The sequence below is a fragment of the Oncorhynchus kisutch genome, unplaced genomic scaffold (genome assembly GCF_002021735.2).
Source record: "Oncorhynchus kisutch isolate 150728-3 unplaced genomic scaffold, Okis_V2 Okis03b-Okis08b_hom, whole genome shotgun sequence".
Classification (NCBI taxonomy): Eukaryota; Metazoa; Chordata; class Actinopteri; order Salmoniformes; family Salmonidae; genus Oncorhynchus; species Oncorhynchus kisutch.
The window spans coordinates 16,644,540-16,658,213 of NW_022261980.1; the positions used below are offsets into that span (position 1 = coordinate 16,644,540).

At 47.4% G+C, this 13,674-nt stretch overlaps 1 protein-coding gene across 2 annotated transcripts in view; it reads left to right on the forward strand.

Moving 5' to 3' along the window:
- Window positions 1-13,674, forward strand: part of LOC109886258 (BTB/POZ domain-containing protein KCTD19) — a 35,741-nt gene that overhangs the window by 19,509 nt on the left and 2,558 nt on the right. The window contains exons 8-15 of one of the 2 annotated variants that reach the window (XM_031812570.1): window positions 240-382; window positions 478-561; window positions 1,960-2,074; window positions 5,252-6,098; window positions 8,129-8,284; window positions 10,592-10,636; window positions 12,940-13,115; window positions 13,433-13,537. In XM_031812570.1, the coding sequence (XP_031668430.1) occupies window positions 240-382; window positions 478-561; window positions 1,960-2,074; window positions 5,252-6,098; window positions 8,129-8,284; window positions 10,592-10,636; window positions 12,940-13,115; window positions 13,433-13,537 (1,671 nt within the window). The remainder of the gene's footprint in view (window positions 1-239; window positions 383-477; window positions 562-1,959; window positions 2,075-5,251; window positions 6,099-8,128; window positions 8,285-10,591; window positions 10,637-12,939; window positions 13,116-13,432; window positions 13,538-13,674) is intronic. The other variant, XM_031812571.1, reaches the window with a different exon arrangement.

Sequence of the window (13,674 nt, forward strand, 5' to 3'; positions counted from 1 at the left end):
CCTCTCCTCTCCCGTTCCCTGCCTCTTCTCTCCCCTCTCCTCTCCCGTTCCCTGTCTCTTCTCTCCCCCTCTCCTCTCCCGTTCCCTGTCTCTTCTCTCTCCTCTCCCGTTCCCTGTCTCTTCTCCCGTCTCCTCTCTGACCTCTGTCCCCTGACCCGTTTCCTCTCTCCCGTGTCTCCTCTCCTGTTCCCTGTCTTGTCTCCTCTCCGCTGTCCCCTGTCCCGTCCTGTCTCTCCCAGCACCCAGAGCTCCTGTCCAACCCCAGGAAGAGCAGCTGGATCGTATTCGGTCACAGTCTCCAGATCAGGGCCGACGGAGCGATGTTCAGACACATCCTCAACTTCCTGAGATGTGGACGCCTGTTGCTGCCCTCTGTGTTCAAGTACAGTAGGGAGCTGGGAAACTGGACACAGCAGCGAGCCAAAATGGCCGCTCTTATCGGTCAATACCAACCATTTTTGTGTCCATGTCGTGCAGGGAATGGCGGCTGCTGTGCAATGAGGTAGAGGAGTTTCAGATCCCAGCTCTGACTGGAGCCCTGGAGGACTGTTCTGACTACAGGTGAGAGAGAAGGGCCCCGCTATATACCGTCAACCTGTCAGTCACTACAGGTGAGAGAGAAGGGCCCCACTATATAACGTCAACAGTCTGGTCAACCTGTCAGTCACTACAGGTGAGAGAGAAGGGCCCCACTATATACCATCAACAGTCTGGTCAACCTGTCAGTCACTACAGGTGAGAGAGAAGGGCCCCACTATATACCATCAACCTGTCAGTCACTACAGGTGAGAGAGAAGGGCCCCACTATATACCATCAACCTGTCAGTCACTACAGGTGAGAGAGAAGGGCCCCACTATATACCATCAACCTGTCAGTCACTACTGGTGAGAGAGAAGGGCCCCACTATATACCATCAACAGTCTGGTCAACCTGTCAGTCACTACAGGTGAGAGAGAAGGGCCCCACTATATACCATCAACCTGTCAGTCACTACAGGTGAGAGAGAAGGGCCCCACTATATACCATCAGCAGTCTGGTCAACCTGTCAGTCACTACAGGTGAGAGAAAAGGGCCCCACTATATACCATCAACCTGTCAGTCACTACAGGTGAGAGAGAAGGGCCCCACTATATACCATCAACCTGTCAGTCACTACAGGTGAGAGAAAAGGGCCCCACTATATACCATCAGAAGTCTGGTCAACATGTCAGTCACTACAGGTGAGAGAGAAGGGCCCCACTATATACCATCAACCTGTCAGTCACTACAGGTGAGAGAAAAGGGCCCCACTATATACCATCAACCTGTCAGTCACTACAGGTGAGAGAGAAGGGCCCCACTATATACCATCAACCTGTCAGTCACTACAGGTGAGAGAGAAGGGCCCCACTATATACCATCAACCTGTCAGTCACTACAGGTGAGAGAGAAGGGCCCCACTATATACCATCAACCTGTCAGTCACTACAGGTGAGAGAGAAGGGCCCCACTATATACCATCAGCAGTCTGGTCAACCTGTCAGTCACTACAGGTGAGAGAAAAGGGCCCCACTATATACCATCAGCAGTCTGGTCAACCTGTCAGTCACTACAGGTGAGAGAGAAGGGCCCCACTATATACCATCAACCTGTCAGTCACTACAGGTGAGAGAGAAGGGCCCCACTATATACCATCAACCTGTCAGTCACTACAGGTGAGAGAGAAGGGCCCCACTATATACCATCAACCTGTCAGTCACTACAGGTGAGAGAGAAGGGCCCCACTATATACCATCAGCAGTCTGGTCAACCTGTCTGTCATCAATCAGTCATTTTCAACTCAATAAGCAATGATCATGAAACGTAATTTTGACTGACTGATTTGATGATAACAGCGGTTGGGGACTGGTGACTGGCCTAGTGTTGTGATTGGTCAGTTAATAGAAGAGTCTCGGACTGTGTGGTGTGTCTGTACTCAGGGCCTGGTGTGAGAGCAACACGCCTGCTGCCGGTAACCAGTCTTCCTCTTCAGCCGAGTCCTTACTCTTTTACAACCAAGATCAAGATGTCTTCACGGGGATCGGTTACCAACCGGTACGTTCCTGCTGGCCTTTTGTCTTGGCTTTGTCAAACACACACAACCCGGAGGGGGGGGGGGGGGGTCCATATGAATTGAATAATGGCTGGCATGGCCAGCAGTGTCTCAGAGGAAGGAGGGCTGATCTAGGATCAGATCCATCTTGTCCACGTGATCTGATTTTTAGGATGATCTAATAGACCAAACTGATCCTATATCAGCCCTCCTTTACTCTGAGAAGGTGTATGACTACAGGCCCTGATCCAGTTTAGACAGGTGTCAAAGTCAACCTCTTACACAGTTACACTCTTGAGTTGTTTTTGTAGCTTGATCACTAGGAACTCATCCAAGGAATTTAATTTGAGCTCCACCCTGCAGGTAGAGGTGGGGAAGGATCATATTAGATGTCCCAGGGTGCTTAGTGGTAGAGGAAGGATCATATTAGATGTCCCAGGGTGCTTAGTGGTAGAGGAAGGATCATATTAGATGTCCCAGGGTGCTTAGTGGTAGAGGAGGGATCATATTAGATGTCCCAGGGTGCTTAGTGGTAGGATCATATTAGATGTCCCAGGGTGCTTAGTGGTAGAGGAAGGATCATATTAGATGTCCCAGGGTGCTTAGTGGTAGAGGAAGGATCATATTAGATGTCCCAGGGTGCTTAGTGGTAGGATCATATTAGATGTCCCAGGTGCTTAGTGGTAGAGGAAGGATCATATTAGATGTCCCAGGGTGCTTAGTGGTAGAGGATGGATCATATTAGATGTCCCAGGGTGCTTAGTGGTAGGATCATATTAGATGTCCCAGGGTGCTTAGTGGTAGAGGAAGGATCATATTAGATGTCCCAGGGTGCTTAGTGGTAGAGGAAGGATCATATTAGATGTCCCAGGGTGCTTAGTGGTAGAGGAAGGATCATATTAGATGTCCCAGGGTGCTTAGTGGTAGGATCATATTAGATGTCCCAGGGTGCTTAGTGGTAGAGGAAGGATCATATTAGATGTCCCAGGGTGCTTAGTGGTAGAGGAAGGATCATATTAGATGTCCCAGGGTGCTTAGTGGTAGAGGAAGGATCATATTAGATGTCCCAGGGTGCTTAGAGGAAGGATCATATTAGATGTCCCAGGGTGCTTAGTGGTAGGATCATATTAGATGTCCCAGGGTGCTTAGTGGTAGAGGAAGGATCATATTAGATGTCCCAGGGTACTTAGTGGTAGGATCATATTAGATGTCCCAGGGTGCTTAGTGGTAGAGGAAGGATCATATTAGATGTCCCAGGGTGCTTAGTGGTAGGATCATATTAGATGTCCCAGGGTGCTTAGTGGTAGAGGATGGATCATATTAGATGTCCCAGGGTGCTTAGTGGTAGAGGATGGATCATATTAGATGTCCCAGGGTGCTTAGTGGTAGAGGATGGATCATATTAGATGTCCCAGGGTGCTTAGTGGTAGGATCATATTAGATGTCCCAGGGTGCTTAGTGGTAGGATCATATTAGATGTCCCAGGGTGCTTAGTGGTAGAGGATGGATCATATTAGATGTCCCAGGGTGCTTAGTGGTAGAGGAAGGATCATATTAGATGTCCCAGGGTGCTTAGTGGTAGGATCATATTAGATGTCCCAGGGTGCTTAGTGGTAGAGGATGGATCATATTAGATGTCCCAGGGTGCTTAGTGGTAGAGGATGGATCATATTAGATGTCCCAGGGTGCTTAGTGGTAGGATCATATTAGATGTCCCAGGGTGCTTAGTGGTAGAGGATGGATCATATTAGATGTCCCAGGGTGCTTAGTGGTAGAGGATGGATCATATTAGATGTCCCAGGGTGCTTAGTGGTAGAGGATGGATCATATTAGATGTCCCAGGGTGCTTAGTGGTAGGATCATATTAGATGTCCCAGGGTGCTTAGTGGTAGGATCATATTAGATGTCCCAGGGTGCTTAGTGGTAGAGGAAGGATCATATTAGATGTCCCAGGGTGCTTAGTGGTAGAGGAAGGATCATATTAGATGTCCCAGGGTGCTTAGTGGTAGAGGAAGGATCATATTAGATGTCCCAGGGTGCTTAGTGGTAGAGGATGGATCATATTAGATGTCCCAGGGTGCTTAGTGGTAGAGGAAGGATCATATTAGATGTCCCAGGGTGCTTAGTGGTAGAGGATGGATCATATTAGATGTCCCAGGGTGCTTAGTGGTAGAGGATGGATCATATTAGATGTCCCAGGGTGCTTAGAGGATGGATCATATTAGATGTCCCAGGGTGCTTAGTGGTAGGATCATATTAGATGTCCCAGGGTGCTTAGTGGTAGAGGAAGGATCATATTAGATGTCCCAGGGTGCTTAGTGGTAGGATCATATTAGATGTCCCAGGGTGCTTAGTGGTAGAGAAAGGATCATATTAGATGTCCCAGGGTACTTAGTGGTAGGATCATATTAGATGTCCCAGGGTGCTTAGTGGTAGAGGAAGGATCATATTAGATGTCCCAGGGTGCTTAGTGGTAGGATCATATTAGATGTCCCAGGGTGCTTAGTGGTAGAGGATGGATCATATTAGATGTCCCAGGGTGCTTAGTGGTAGAGGATGGATCATATTAGATGTCCCAGGGTGCTTAGTGGTAGAGGAAGGATCATATTAGATGTCCCAGGGTGCTTAGTGGTAGAGGATGGATCATATTAGATGTCCCAGGGTGCTTAGTGGTAGAGGATGGATCATATTAGATGTCCCAGGGTGCTTAGTGGTAGAGGATGGATCATATTAGATGTCCCAGGGTGCTTAGTGGTAGGATCATATTAGATGTCCCAGGGTGCTTAGTGGTAGAGGAAGGATCATATTAGATGTCCCAGGGTGCTTAGTGGTAGAGGAAGGATCATATTAGATGTCCCAGGGTGCTTAGTGGTAGAGGAAGGATCATATTAGATGTCCCAGGGTGCTTAGTGGTAGAGGAAGGATCATATTAGATGTCCCAGGGTGCTTAGTGGTAGAGGAAGGATCATATTAGATGTCCCAGGGTGCTTAGTGGTAGAGGAAGGATCATATTAGATGTCCCAGGGTGCTTAGTGGTAGAGGAAGGATCATATTAGATGTCCCAGGGTGCTTAGTGGTAGAGGAAGGATCATATTAGATGTCCCAGGGTGCTTAGTGGTAGAGGAAGGATCATATTAGATGTCCCAGGGTGCTTAGTGATACTCTACTCCACTCCGCAGGAGAGCATGGATGTAAGTCCATCACAAACACAACATGGAGTCAGTCCTGAAGACTCCTTCATCTCAGTGGGTGAGGACATCTGTCCCTTGGTGGAACCAGAGAACGAGCTGAGACGGAGAGACTGTCTGCTTCAGAGACTAGAGGAGAGCAGACAGGTCAATACAGAGGACAGCATAGAGCCAAGCCAGCTGTCGCCAGCTCCTCTACAGTCAACAGTACAGTCTGGTGGTCAGACCAGTCAGCTCTCAGTCCCCTCTGACAGACTGTCTCAGAACAATACCACATCAGATACCAGCAGCAAACTCTCATCCTCCCCTTTGGTACCAAACAGAACATTGGACACAATGGATATCAGAAAGCTATCCTCTTCTCTCTGCAGTGTAACACACCAGCTTGACCATCCTAGTAAATTCTCCCCAACAGGGCTGAGTAGTCCTGGACAGAAACCAGTAGGTTCCAGACACTTCTCATCTCCTGGTCGATATCAGGGTGGTTTGGTAGAGAGGGCAACGCCAGACGGTCTAGATGAGATCTCAGCCTCTCTCCAGAGCATGATGGCAGAGACTGTGTTTCAGAGTGGGCCCAACACACAGCCCTGGGGGTCACCATCTGGGGAAGGGACCCTCTGCCCCTGCACAGGTTCCAGGGGCTCCACGCCTGACCCTATCCCTCCTGACCCACTCCCCAATCCAGCCTCAGCCAGGCTGTCTACCCTCACAGCCTTCCTGGCCAGACAGGGACTCCCTGGAGGCGCACAGGGGACAAGGTACCGCACACAGAGGGCCGATGTGGAGGGAGAGAGTCAGGGACGGAGCACAGTCAAGCCTAACAGCAGTACTCAGAGAGGTGAGGGATGCATGTTTCAAAATATGTGCAAATGTAGTACACATTCTAGAAGTTCCCTCCGTGCTTCGTTTCGCATACTTTGATTTAGACCTGTGCTCTATTTTGAGTGCTCTGAGCACGGTTACACAGAGTGTCTAAACCCAGAGGCACAACATCACGAGACTTCCGGGAACGCTTGAGTAGCAAACCAGACCGGGGTTTGGGTTTATAGAAGACCAAACAGACCAGACCGGGGTTTAGAGAAGACCAAACAGACCAGACCGGGGTTGAAAGAAGACCAAACAGACCAGACCGGGGGTTTATAGGAGACCAAACAGACCAGACCGGGGTTTATAGAAGACCAAAGAGACCAGACCGGGGTTTATAGAAGACCTAACAGACCAGACCGGGGTTTGGGGTATAGAGACGACCTAACAGACCACACCGGGGTTTGGGTTTAGAGAAGACCAAACAGACCAGACCGGGGTTTTAAGAAGACCAAACAGACCAGACCGGGGTTTAAAGAAGACCAAACAGACCAGACCGGGGTTTATAGAAGACCTAACAGACCAGACTGGGGTTTGGGGTATAGAGAAGACCAAACAGACCAGACCGGGGTTTATAGAAGACCTAACAGACCAGACTGGGGTTTGGGGTATAGAGATGACCTAACAGACCAGACCGGGGTTTGGGTTTATAGAAGACCAAACAGACCAGACTGGGGTTTGGGTTTAGAGAAGACCAAACAGACCAGACCGGGGTTTGGGTTTAGAGAAGACCAAACAGACCAGACCGGGGTTTGGGTTTATAGAAGACCAAACAGACCAGACTGGGGTTTGGGTTTAGAGAAGACCAAACAGACCAGACCGGGGTTTGGGTTTAGAGAAGACCAAACAGACCAGACCGGGGTTTGGGTTTATAGAAGACCAAACAGACCAGACCGGGGTTTATAGAAGACCAAACAGACCAGACCGGGGTTTAGAGAAGACCAAACAGACCAGACCGGGGTTTAGAGAAGACCAAACAGACCAGACCGGGGTTTATAGAAGACCAAACAGACCAGACCGGGGTTTATAGAAGACCAAACAGACCAGACCGGGGTTTAGAGAAGACCAAACAGACCAGACCGGGGTTTATAGAAGACCAAACAGACCAGACCGGGGTTTAGAGAAGACCAAACAGACCAGACCGGGGTTTATAGAAGACCAAACAGACCAGACCGGGGTTTAGAGAAGACCAAACAGACCAGACCGGGGTTTATAGAAGACCAAACAGACCAGACCGGGGTTTATAGAAGACCAAACAGACCAGACCGGGGTTTAGAGAAGACCAAACAGACCAGAGTCAAGACAATGTCTTCAGTAATTCAACATGTTAATACTCCAACCTTGTGAAAGTGATAAACTGACACGTTAACTAACTCCATTCTCAAAGAGGTGCCCTTTGACATCCGGGCACATGCTCAGTTCGTTACCAGACGACCATTAGACCCCATGACGTGTTTCTGGACATGAGCTCAGCTAGCCCACGTCACCATGACAACAGCTGTGATGGGAGATTTCTATTGGAGAAGCAGTTTTCATACTGTACTGTCTATAACATAGACTAGTAGTACTGTTAGGCAGTAATAGTAGATCATTGCCTTCAAGAGGCTTTGTAGAGAATGTCTGTCAGAGTGAGATCGGGTCAGAATACTGTTGAGACGGTTTCCTTTACCTTGAAAGATACTTCTGATCTCACGAAGCACCGGGTCTCTTGGGTCTGTGTCTCAGGTGTAGATGGCATGCCTTGGAGCAGGCCTGGCCTGAGGGCTGTGTTCAGTATGTCTCATACCAGGGAGAGGATATCTCTTAGAGGCTTTATTCTCTGTCTCTCTGTCTCTCTCTGTCTGTCTCTCTCTCTCTCTCTCTGTCTCTCTGAGTAGAAGACTGCCATTGGAGCAGGCCTGCCCTGGGGGGCTGTGTTCAGTATGTCTCATACCAGGGGAGAGGATATCTCTTAGAGGCTTGACCTCTCTCTCTGTCTCTCTCTATCTCTGTCTCTCTGAGTAGAAGACTTCCATTGGAGCAGACCTGCCCTGGGGGGCTGCTTGTTCCCGGTGCGGGGCTGTGTCCTCAGGGTTGACCACCCTCCGGTCCTGGGCAGAGGGGAGCCTGGAGGATACTTCACCCAGAGCCTAATCTACACAGCCAGTCCTCCACACACAGGTCAGCTCTTCATCTACACAGCCAGTCCTCCACACACAGGTCAGCTCTTCATCTACACAGCCAGTCCTCCAAACACAGGTCAGCTCTTCATCTACACAGCCAGTCCTCCACACACAGGTCAGCTCTTCATCTACACAGCCAGTCCTCCACACACAGGTCAGCTCTTCTTCTACACAGCCAGTCCTCCACACACAGGTCAGCTCTTCATCTACACAGCCAGTCCTCCACACACAGGTCAGCTCTTCATCTACACAGCCAGTCCTCCACACACAGGTCAGCTCTTCATCTACACAGCCAGTCCTCCACACACAGGTCAGCTCTTCATCTACACAGCCAGTCCTCCACACACAGGTCAGCTCTTCATCTACACAGCCAGTCCTCCACACACAGGTCAGCTCTTCATCTACACAGCCAGTCCTCCACACACAGGTCAGCTCTTCATCTACACAGCCAGTCCTCCACACACAGGTCAGCTCTTCATCTACACAGCCAGTCCTCCACACACAGGTCAGCTCTTCATCTACACAGCCAGTCCTCCACACACAGGTCAGCTCTTCATCTACACAGCCAGTCCTCCACACACAGGTCAGCTCTTCATCTACTTCTTCTTCTTCTCTTTGTCAATGTATTGGAATCTATTTTGCATACCTTTAGTGTAAATAGTGAACATACATTTTTAAAAGGTGAATTAAAAAAAGCTTGATATTAATATATTTGAATGTATTTAGCCTACACTCTGTGTAGTCAGTGGTATTTAGCCTACACTCTGTGTAGTCAGTGGTATTTAGCCTACACTCTGTGTAGTCAGTGGTATTTAGCCTACACTCTGTGTAGTCAGTGGTATTTAGCCTACACTCTGTGTAGTCAGTGGTATTTAGCCTACACTCTGTATAGTCAGTGGTATTTAGCCTACACTCTGTATAGTCAGTGGTATTTAGCCTACACTCTGTAGTCAGTGGTATTTAGCCTACACTCTATATAGTCAGTGGTATTTAGCCTACACTCTGTAGTCAGTGGTATTTAGCCTACACTCTGTGTAGTGAGTGGTATTTAGCCTACACTCTGTGTAGTCAGTGGTATTTAGCCTACACTCTGTGTAGTCAGTGGTATTTAGCCTACACTCTGTGTAGTCAGTGGTATTTAGCCTACACTCTGTATAGTCAGTGGTATTTAGCCTACACTCTGTATAGTCAGTGGTATTTAGCCTACACTCTGTAGTCAGTGGTATTTAGCCTACACTCTATATAGTCAGTGGTATTTAGCCTACACTCTGTAGTCAGTGGTATTTAGCCTACACTCTGTGTAGTCAGTGGTATTTAGCCTACACCCTGTGTAGTCAGTGGTATTTAGCCTACACTCTGTATAGTCAGTGGTATTTAGCCTACACTCTGTAGTCAGTGGTATTTAGCCTACACTCTGTAGTCAGTGGTATTTAGCCTACACTCTGTAGTCAGTGGTATTTAGCCTACACTCGGTGTAGTCAGTGGTATTTAGCCTACACTATGTGTAGTCAGTGGTATTTAGCCTACACTCTGTAGTCAGTGGACATGTATTTAGCCTATACTCTGTAGTCAGTGGTATTTAGCCTACACTCTGTGTAGTCAGTGCTATTTAGCCTACACTCTGTAGTCAGTGGTATTTAGCCTACACTCTGTGTAGTCAGTGGTATTTAGCTTACACTCTGTGTAGTCAGTGGTATTTAGCCTACACTCTGTATAGTCTGTGGTATTTAGCCTACACTCTGTAGTCAGTGGTATTTAGCCTACACTCTATATAGTCAGTGGTATTTAGCCTACACTCTGTATAGTCAGTGGTATTTAGCCTACACTCTGTATAGTCAGTGGTATTTAGCCTACACTCTGTAGTCAGTGGTATTTAGCCTACACTCTATATAGTCAGTGGTATTTAGCCTACACTCTGTAGTCAGTGGTATTTAGCCTACACTCTGTGTAGTCAGTGGTATTTAGCCTACACTCTGTGTAGTCAGTGGTATTTAGCCTATACTCTGTATAGTCAGTGGTATTTAGCCTATACTCTGTAGTCTGTGGTATTTAGCCTACACTCTGTGTAGTCAGTGCTATTTAGCCTACACTCTGTGTAGTCAGTGGTATTTAGCCTACACTCTGTGTAGTCAGTGGTATTTAGCCTACACTCTGTGTAGTCAGTGGTATTTAGCCTACACTCTGTGTAGTCAGTGGTATTTAGCCTACACTCTGTGTAGTCAGTGGTATTTAGCCTACACTCTGTGTAGTCAGTGGACACGTATTTTCCAAAGGTAAATTTAAAAAACATACTTTTCCCCCTCAGGTTACGGAGCCGACAAAGACCTAAATGTGAGAGGAGATATCAAGAGTAAGTCCTTCACCTGTTGCTGTGAGATGGTTTGATATCTATGTTGCTGTGAGATGGTTTGATATCTATGTTGCTGTGGGATGGTTTGATATCTATGTTGCTGTGGGATGGTTTGATATCTATGTTGCTGTGGGATGGTTTGATATCTATGTTGCTGTGGGATGGTTTGATATCTATGTTGCTGTGGGATGGTTTGATATCTATGTTGCTGTGGGATGGTTTGATATCTATGTTGCTGTGGGATGGTTTGATATCTATGTTGCTGTGGGATGGTTTGATATCTATGTTGGTTTGATATCTATGTTGCTGTGAGATGGTTTGATATCTATGTTGCAACAGTCTCATGGTAGTCTATGGTAACAGTCTCATGGTAGTCTATGGTAACAGTCTCATGGTAGTCTATAGTAACAGTCTCATGGTAGTCTATAGTAACAGTCTCATGGTAGTCTAAGGTAACAGTCTCATGGTAGTCTATGGTAACAGTCTCATGGTAGTCTAAGGTAACAGTCTCATGGTAGTCTATGGTAACAGTCTCATGGTAGTCTATGGTAACAGTCTCATGGTAGTCTATAGTAACAGTCTCATGGTAGTCTATAGTAACAGTCTCATGGTAGTCTAAGGTAACAGTCTCATGGTAGTCTATGGTAACAGTCTCATGGTAGTCTATGGTAACAGTCTCATGGTAGTAGATATACAAGTCAATGGTAACAGTCTCATGGTAGTCTATGGTAACAGTCTCATGGTTAGTAACAGGAATCTGGTCCAGCAGCTATGATGGATTTGACACATTCCTTGTTAGAAACGTAAACCAACTGTCGTGCTGAGGAGGGTGTAGTGTGATGTACAGTGGTGTGTGGCGTGGTATGGAAGGTGTTTACTAGTCTTGGTCGTGGTATGTAGCGTGGTATGGAATGTGTTTACTAGTCTTGGTCGTGGTATGGAATGTGTTTACTAGTCTTGGTCGTGGTATGGAAGGTGTTTACTAGTCTTGGTCGTGGTATGTAGCGTGGTATGGAATGTGTTTACTAGTCTTGGTCGTGGTATGTAGCGTGTGGTGTAGTATGTAGCGTGGTATGGGAGGTGTTTACTAGTCTTGGTCGTGGTATGTAGCGTGGTATGGAAGGTGTTTACTAGTCTTGGTCGTGGTATGTAGCGTGGTATGGAAGGTGTTTACTAGTCTTGGTATGTAGCGTGTGGTGTAGTATGTAGCGTGTGGTGTAGTATGTAGCGTGGTATGTAGCGTGTGGTGTAGTATGTAGCGTGGTATGTAGTGTGTGGTGTAGTATGTAGCGTGGTATGTAGTGTGTGGTGTAGTATGTAGCGTGGTATGTAAGGTGTTTACTAGTCTTGGTCGTGGTATGTAGCGTGGTATGTAGCGTGGTATGTAGTGTGGCATGTAGCGTGGTATGGAGGGTGGTATGTAGCGTGGTATGGAGGGTGTTTACTAGTCTTGGTCGTGGTATGTAGCGTGGTATGTAGCGTGGTATGTAGCGTGGTATGTAGTGTGGTATGTAGCGTGTTATGTAGCGTGGTATGTAGCGTGGTATGGAAGGTGTTTACTAGTCTTGGCACCAGAACTAAATGTATTCAGTTCGTCACCAGACGTTGTTTACTGGCCACAGCAGGAGAGAACAACTATCATGGAGCTGTACTCCTCTAGTTCATTAGAACAGGACTGTTGGTTTCCTCTGTTTACTGGCCACAGCAGGAGAGAACAACTATCATGGAGCTGTACTCCTCTAGTTCATTAGAACAGGACTGTTGGTTTCCTCTGTTTACTGGCCACAGCAGGAGAGAACAACTATCATGGAGCTGTACTCCTCTAGTTCATTAGAACAGGACTGTTGGTTTCCTCTGTTTACTGGCCACAGCAGGAGAGAACAACTATCATGGAGCTGTACTCCTCTAGTTCATTAGAACAGGACTGTTGGTTTCCTCTGTTTACTGGCCACAGCAGGAGAGAACAACTATCATGGAGCTGTACTCCTCTAGTTCATTAGAACAGGACTGTTGGTTTCCTCTGTTTACTGGCCACAGCAGGAGAGAACAACTATCATGGAGCTGTACTCCTCTAGTTCATTAGAACAGGACTGTTGGTTTCCTCTGTTTAATGAGAAACAGCCTGCGTCCCTAATGGAAGACTACTCCCTATATAGTGCACTACTGGTTAAAAGCAAAGCACTATAAAAGGAAGAGGGAGCCATTTGGGACGTATCCAACAGTAGTTTAGACTGTAGAGATTCTGTTGTCTATATATATATATTCCCTGCTGAGTCGTGGTCAACAAGGTGATTTGCATCCAGACAGTTTGTCTCCAGGTCCAGATGTGGCTTTTGCCTGCTTCAATGTGTCCTGGGAGGACATGGTGTTTGGGAGGCAGTGCCATGTCTTTCTGACCGGACTCATCCTGGACTCCATAAGACTAGAGGACTCCAAGGACTGCACTCTCAAGATAACCAACCTGGTCTATTTCCTCTGGGTAATAAGAAAATACGTCTGGGGGCAGTTTCCTGGACACACAAATTAAAATGTAAACTCAATGTTGAATCTGCATTGAGCTGTTAAATCCAGGATTAGGTTTAACCTGTGTCTGGGAAACTTCCTCTTGGTTGTTGGTTTATAAGGACTATTTTTTCATATTATGGAGTTGAGGTTCTGTTGAACTGTTTTGAGTGGTCACCTGAGGTGTCCATATTGGTTTGGTAAAGATGAGTCTCTTCGGGTGCAGCTCTCATTCCGTCCCTGAGCCCTTCTCTCCGTCCCTCTCGTCCCCATCCCCCCCTGTCCTCCCCCCAGACAGGACAGGTGAAAGCTGAGGACTTTGTCTCTGAGCTGCTCAGAATCATTTGTTCTGAGAGACGGGAGAAGAGCAGAGAGCAGCAGCTCCTGCAGTGGTTGGAGGTGAGCGCCTTAGGATTTCCTCTCAGTGTTTCCCCTAGAATATTGTCCGGGGGGGGGGGGGCAACAAAAACACAACATCCAGGGCCTTGAACCAAAATCTTCAATTGAAATCAATCTAGCGTGACTACTCTCTGAGA